Consider the following 7,229-nt stretch of genomic DNA (forward strand, 5'->3'; position numbering starts at 1 on the left):
GGTCCTATTGGACCCCCCATGGCTTTGGCTCCACCTCCACACATGCCAGGTCCCCCACCAGGTGGACCGCCACCAGCCCCTCATGTCAACCCAGCATTCTTCCCCCCACCTGGTAACAGCAGTATGCCCCCCAATGACAGCCGAGGGCCCCCAGGGCCTAATGACCCATACGGACGCCCTCCGCCATATGACAGAGATTACGGTCCTGGAGGCCGGTAAGGATGGGTTGTAGAAGGGGAACAAACAAACAAAAACTGCGGTTTATATTCTGTTGGCATTACAATATCAGTACACTGGCCTGTTTTGCTCTTTATATTAAGTGCTTGATAATTAGAAAGCTCTAGCTTTCCAGTTTTCACTTTATAAAGGTTTTTGTTAAGCTAGTTTGCAGTAGTTGCAAAGTATCAATTTTAACTCTTAAACATAACGTGCCATGATCCTTATGTATTTGTGTTTTTGTAGGGAGATGGAGGCATCACGGACTCCTCTGAGCGAGGCAGAGTTTGAGGAGATCATGAACAGGAACAGAGCCATCTCCTCCAGTGCCATATCTAGGGCTGTGTCCGACGCCAGTGCAGGTAACGCACAGTAATTGTGCATACAGTGCATTTATATGCTTGTTGTGAGACATTAAGTCTCTCATAAATCAAAGTTTAATGCTGCCTTGTGTTCTCTTTCTAGCTGATTATGGCAGTGCTATAGAAACCCTCGTGACTGCCATCAGTCTGATTAAACAGTCCAAAGTGTCAGCAGATGACCGCTGTAAGGTCCTCATCAGTTCTCTGCAGGACTGTCTTCATGGCATTGAGTCAAAAAGCTATGGCTCTGCCTCCAGGTAAGTTTAAAACTTAGTAGAGTAGCATTTAATTATGACACTGCCGCTGTTTACTAAAGTTATACTAAAAATACAACTTGTGAAACAGTGTTATATTTTGGATCTAGTACTAAGGGGAAAAAGCAAGGCAGATTTGAAGCTGTGTGCAAGATTTCCCTTCTTTCTGATATAGTCATCCCTGCTTTGTCTAGTATTTTCTGGTTTGTATTTTCTGTTTACTGTAGCCTAATGTATTTCTTTCAAATGGGAGTTGGCCTCATAAGACTTGGTTTCTAAAAGTAGCTTCTTTGTCTTTGCCAGGCGAGAGCGCTCAAGGGAACGTGACCACAGCCGCTCCAGGGAAAAGAGCCGACGCCACAAGTCTCGCAGTCGAGACCGGCACGAGGACTATTATCGAGAACGCAGCCGCGAGAGAGACCGCCATCGCGAGAGAGACCGGGACAGAGACCGGGAAAGAGAGCGGGAGAGAGAGTACCGACACCGCTAGGCGAAAAGGGAGGTAGGTAGGTACACCCTTTTCTTCTGACGTAAACTCTGTCCTCCTTTTCCTCACAACGTGCTTTGAACCTGCCATGAGCCATACTAGTAAAAGCCTAAAACATATGGCATGAGAATAAAATATTGACATTTAAAAAGTTTCCTTTTAATGCTGACCACCTTTACTCTTCATTGGATTGGGCTTCAGTTAGGGTCACAATTCCAAAATTACTAATGCAACCTGCCATACCCACAGTTTCATCTATGATATCTGTGCAATATTATCATCTAAAACAGATTATGGAAAATGTTGGCATTGCAATTATGAGTATTGTGCCTATACTTCTGAAAACGTTTTTGAACACTTTAAAAACTTGAGCAACCATACAATTAAATTTAGGGTGTAGCCTAGGTTAAACGGTTTAAAAAGCTTTGACCTTTGATTTGAATAAAGTTTTGAGGTGGGACATGAGCAGAGGAAAAGACGTTGAAAACTCAGTCTATGGTTTCAGGTAGGTGTAAGGTAAGTCCGCTTTCCTTCAGTTTTCATGATTAGTGATCAGTTCTTGTTGTGTATATTGAAACTGTACATATTAACACGTATTCATTATGTTGCTTTACATTTAGGTGTTTGTAGTATCTATGCTGTGTGTCTTCTAAAATCACCAAATTACACTGATAACCACTTGAAGTTGACTTTGTGGATGCACTGACTTTTTGCTATGCAGGCCTCTGCTGGTAAATTGCAAAATTCACCAGCTAATTTGTATTGCGCTATATCATAAAATAGAGGCATGAATTCTCTTACAGGAGGCATGTACTTGTATAAAAGCACCACTGACCTGATGCTGTTACATGGTATGTAATAATGGCAATGCAGATAAACTGTCTACTCGCCTCTACAAATTTAAACACGCATTTTTCTCGTTAAAAGTGGAAGTAATTGAAATTTTGGGTTTTACCAGCAGTTATGGCCAGTGGCTCAAAATCTTGACTCTTTTTCTGGCATGGATATAAAGATTGAGTACTTTGGCATTTCATTATGTGGGTCTACAACTGAATGGGTTTATTAATTTGCTTGTAATCATGGCTTCTTCCTGATTGGCCAATTTCAGATATTACAGTATTCCCCAGCCATTTTTACACCACTTATACAAAATTCTAAGTTTGTATTGGTCTGTTCAGATGTGTTTCTTTAGAGAAAAATACAGTGTTGAACCTGACGATATTAGAGCGATCTGCACGTTAAGTCCCATCCAGTGTAATGTTGTATACATATTACCATTTCAATTTAAAAGTTGAATGTATATCGTCATGTTATAAGTAAGAGAGGGTGAAAATGTATTTATCAAACAGTGTCTCTGACTTTTGCACACAGAATATTTTGACAATGTGTTTGTGCCGTATTTGCATGTCGGTAATATTTCCTGGCATCTTAATTTTGTCAAATTAAATGTTTTGTAGCTTAGTGTTGCTCACCTTTGAACCATTGTACCTCAGTTTAAGACATTGAGGTGAAGTGAAAACATGAGAATAAGTCTGTCCTTGTGATACCATGTTTTGACAATGTAGATATCCAAACATTGGTGCCCTTACTACACATAATGTCACATAGATCAATAAATCTTTGATATTCTGATGGGAGTCATCTGTGGCTATAAATTTAAACACCTGTAATTTGGGTTACATTAAGGATTAGTGCCTAATTTACAGATATATTTTTGGCAAGAGTAAATTACATGGAAAAAAATCAACACATTCAGAAATCAAAAGCTAGCATCAGAAACTCAGTGTTTTAAAATCCCAAGTTTTTTGACCATGTGACCAAATCATAATTTTGTTGTTGCCTGATTTACTCAAACTGAAGAAAATCAGTTTCTTCTGTGAGAAGTTGTAAATAATAAGTATACCATAAATGAAAATTAGCTGTATTAATGTGTAAATTAGCTTTTTTTTATTGTTAAGTGTAGTTCCTCATATTCATGATTATGCTAATTGTTATTTTGACATTGACTGCTGCATGGTAGATATATCTTAATGGTTTTTATGTGTCCAAAAATATTGGCACCCCTGCATTTCTGTCAGATAATGCAATGCTTCTCCCAGAAAATTGTTGCAATCACCTTCTTTGGTATTCTCATGTTTGTTTCTTTTGTTTGCATTGGAACAACACAAAAAGCAGAGCAAAAAGCCAAATCTGATCCATTCCATACAGAACTCCAAAAATGAGCTGGACACAATTAGCGACACACTCAACTTAATATTTCGTAGCTTTTGGACAAAATAACTGAAATCAGTCGCTGACTGTCCATGCTTTTCCACTATTATGGTCCTTAAACCCTCAGACAATTTTTTCCTGTTCTTTAATCCGTGCTCGGTGGTCCACATGGCACAAAGGTTGAGTCACCTTTTCTTTATTTTAACTGATTACAAGTGTGATTTCTCTATTGCCAGCACCTGTTGATTGCTACAGGTGAGTTTCATTACAAATTAAAAGAGCTTCACATGCTTGAAATAATAACTAATTCTGATGATTTTGAAAAGATGTCAATAATTCTGTCCAGTTCATTTTTGGAGTTCTGTGTGAAGTGTATCAGATTTGGCTTTTTTCTTTTTCTCACTGCTTTTTGTTTTCCAGTGCAAACAAAAGAAATAAACATGAGAATATCAAAGAATTTGTGATTGCAACTATTTTCTGGGAGAAGTGATGTGTTATCGGACAGAAGTGCAGGTGTGCCAATATTTTTGGCCATGACTGTATTTCTTGTTGAAATTGCCTTTCAGGCTGCAGTTTGTATTTTTTAATGATTAATCGGTTTGGGTTGGGAAGTGATCATACCAATATTGAGTATTTTCATTCAAGGCGTTGTGCATTCTCTGGGCTTTTTGGATGTTGTCATGTGGATAATTTATCTAAAACAACTTGACACTAGCGTGTTTATTACTAATATTGATTCCACATCGATAATAATTTGAGCATCACACCATTTATAATATTAGTTATATATTTTCTGAGACGTAATGGTGTTTCTCATGGATTCTCAGTCTTATGGTCACAGATTTTGCATTCCTGGTGGGAATATGCTTTCTTCCATTGCGTGTTAAACAGCATAACTTTTAAAAAAGTTTGGAACTGCAGTTGAGATATTGTTTGAACGAGTTTGTCATTCCGCATTTTACTGCCAATGCCCCAGGATGTCTGTGGTGATGTGTATATAAACACGTTCTTCTAGGTAAGAGTCAAATAGGTTACAATGATCCTTTCAGCATCTCTCTAGCAGTGTGCACCACCCCAAATAATATTTCACCACTTTTAATTAAGGTTTCAGACACTATATTCACTCGCTCATATGTCCTAGCAGAGCATGAAATAATGCTCCGTATATGACGCACATTATGCATGAGCTTTTTGTAGATGGTTTTTGTCATATTGAGAAATATTAACTGGGGTGATTTTGCTTGCAGAGCTGCTGAACTCAGAGAGCAGGAAACACCTTAAAAGCATGCAGCTTAGTGACTGTCCCAATAACCTATCATATGATGTGGCATAGACTTGTGCTGATATTTTTGGCTGTCATTGCTGAGTTGATCTGACCTCTGTTCAACCACATTGTCCTTGACTTCCACAAGGTTTGACTGAAAAGTAAGACTTTGTGTCCACTGGGAACTTCTTAACAAATAACTGCTTTTCATTTATTAAAACAAAATTTGAATGTAAATTATATATTGTCTTTCTCTCATAGTATAGCCTTTGTACATTTTCAGAGTAGTAACAGCTAAAAATGAGAACCTTGTTCTCAGTTTGTAAAGAGTAACAGCATCATTGCAATGGTTACCTGTGCAGTCTCCTAAAATGCATTATTTCTGTTCGATAAGAGATCCGCAGTGGGCACAAGGCCTGAAAACCTATGGTAGTGTGTAGATTGCAAAATGCATTTGAGAATGTTTTTTTAAAATAATGTTTCCTGCAGTATAAATGAAATGACAGAGTAAAAGGAAGTCGGCAACAATGTTCCTATATTAAGGCCAAATGTCTGTTTTCCATAAATACTATGTCCAAAATCCACCTTGCCATTCAGTCATATCAAGTTACAGCAAGTTAATAAGCAAAACAAGTGAGAATTTAGTGCCAAGGGTGTTGCTTAATTTCTGATTGTAGTTGTCCACAGATATGCTTTTAACACTGCTTTATCTGTCTATATTGCTGGAGGGGGGGATGTACAGTGTTTACAGGCTGAAATAATTCTTAATGCTATCTGTTTGTGTGTGTGTGTGTGTGTGTGTGTGTGTGTGTGCGCGCGCGCGCGCGTGTGCTGGGGATCACAGCCTTGATGTCCTTTTTAAAAACAAGCATACGATTTGCTCATGTCAAACTAGGGTCAGACAGTTTCATTTAACAGTTAAGTATTCATACTCATTTAAATAACGGGATGGAAATAAATGTGTGCAACTCTTAGAGATGACCAGAGTGAAAGCAATTGTAATCGTTTAATGTTCCCTGGGGGCTATTTCACAAAAGCAGAATTAAGAAATTCAGGATAATAAGACAAAGTGATTCTTGACCTAGTCTACAAAGTACATCCTGGCTTCGTATATTTTATGAAGACTAAGCCATGTTGCGGAGATGCAGCTAAGTGAGGCCAGGTCGATCATACATTCAGTAATTCTCACATAGAAGCTGAGTTCAATTTGGTCGTGGTGGTGCACCACGTGTTGAGCGGTGTCAAAAATGAACAGAGGCCACGCCGGAGAAGTACGAACTGGACCATGCTGGTCTGGTTTTCAAACACACCCTTCGAAGATGCACGCAGCATATTTCACACCCGCTAAGCATGCCCATTCAAGGACACTTGTGGGAAATTCAAGCACAACCTGTAAAAATGGAAGCAAGGCTGCTGTAATAAAACGGCGAGAACAAGCATGGTAGGCAGTAGTGGACCGACTGAATGTTCCAAGTCACCTAAAAATATACTGCTAAAAATATAAATGAAAAGTGGGCCTATATGACTCCAATTCCATGTAGGCCGATGATCAGCGTGACAAGACAGTTCCTTGAACCTGGTGTTTTAAATAATTTGTTAAATTAAACATTGAATGACAGTTTAGGCTAAGTGACAGCACTTGCACAACAAGCAGAGCTGTAGGGCTGTTTTGGGTGATTGACCCATATGGACTGTGTGCGTATGTGTCTGTATGAGATATACTGTATATAAAAAGTACTCCATTATAAAGGAAGAAAAACATGTACAGTATATTGTACATACTGACTTCACTGAAGACACCTTTGCAGCTGTATCAGCCATCTCTAAATCACCTCAACAGCTGCAATATTTGTTAAATGTCTAACAACAATATGAATAGCATCTTCATAAATGCAGTCAGCACTGACTCACATTTGACAGAATAAGAAAAAACAAACGTAACTTTCGATCAGAGAGACTGCTGACGGAGCAGAGAAGGCACCAAGATTGATCAAGCCTAGCCTAATCTGATCATTTATATGCCAGCGCGTTTGTGAATATACTAAATTCAGCTAGGATAACTGGGAAATCCCAGCTTAATCCACACTTGGTTTTGTGAAATAGCCCTCGGGTCACTGCAGTTGACATAGCTGTGGTGTTGTCAGTGAAATTGCAGGTGTCAGGTTTTCACTTCTGCAGAATCAGATTATCACTTAAAATACCAAAAACATTTCATAAGCATTTCTGTACGAGACCTGATAGATAGCTAACAAGTGTCATTAAAATGGGGAATTTTAAGTGGCAAGTATGTTATGTCAGGGTGTTTGAACTACTTTGTAGCAGCTACACAAGTAGGTAGGACAGTGTTTCATGAACTGTTTGATCCTGGTTTGGCTCTGACTTGGTTCATTTCCATGTTGTATGGGCTGAACACAGCTACACATTGTAATGTTTTC

The 7,229-nt window shown here is 38.7% G+C and overlaps 1 protein-coding gene across 1 annotated transcript in view; it reads left to right on the forward strand.

The window, feature by feature from the left end:
* cpsf6 (cleavage and polyadenylation specific factor 6) overlaps positions 1–7,229 on the forward strand; it is a 17,187-nt gene that overhangs the window by 6,701 nt on the left and 3,257 nt on the right. Inside the window, exons 7-10 of the mRNA XM_020599440.1 lie at positions 1–215; positions 463–578; positions 682–835; positions 1,136–1,338. Of these exons, the coding sequence (XP_020455096.1) occupies positions 1–215; positions 463–578; positions 682–835; positions 1,136–1,322 (672 nt within the window). The 3' untranslated portion in view covers positions 1,323–1,338. The remainder of the gene's footprint in view (positions 216–462; positions 579–681; positions 836–1,135; positions 1,339–7,229) is intronic.

Source organism: Monopterus albus, unplaced genomic scaffold (assembly GCF_001952655.1).
Source record: "Monopterus albus unplaced genomic scaffold, M_albus_1.0 scaffold41.1, whole genome shotgun sequence".
NCBI lineage: Eukaryota > Metazoa > Chordata > Actinopteri > Synbranchiformes > Synbranchidae > Monopterus > Monopterus albus.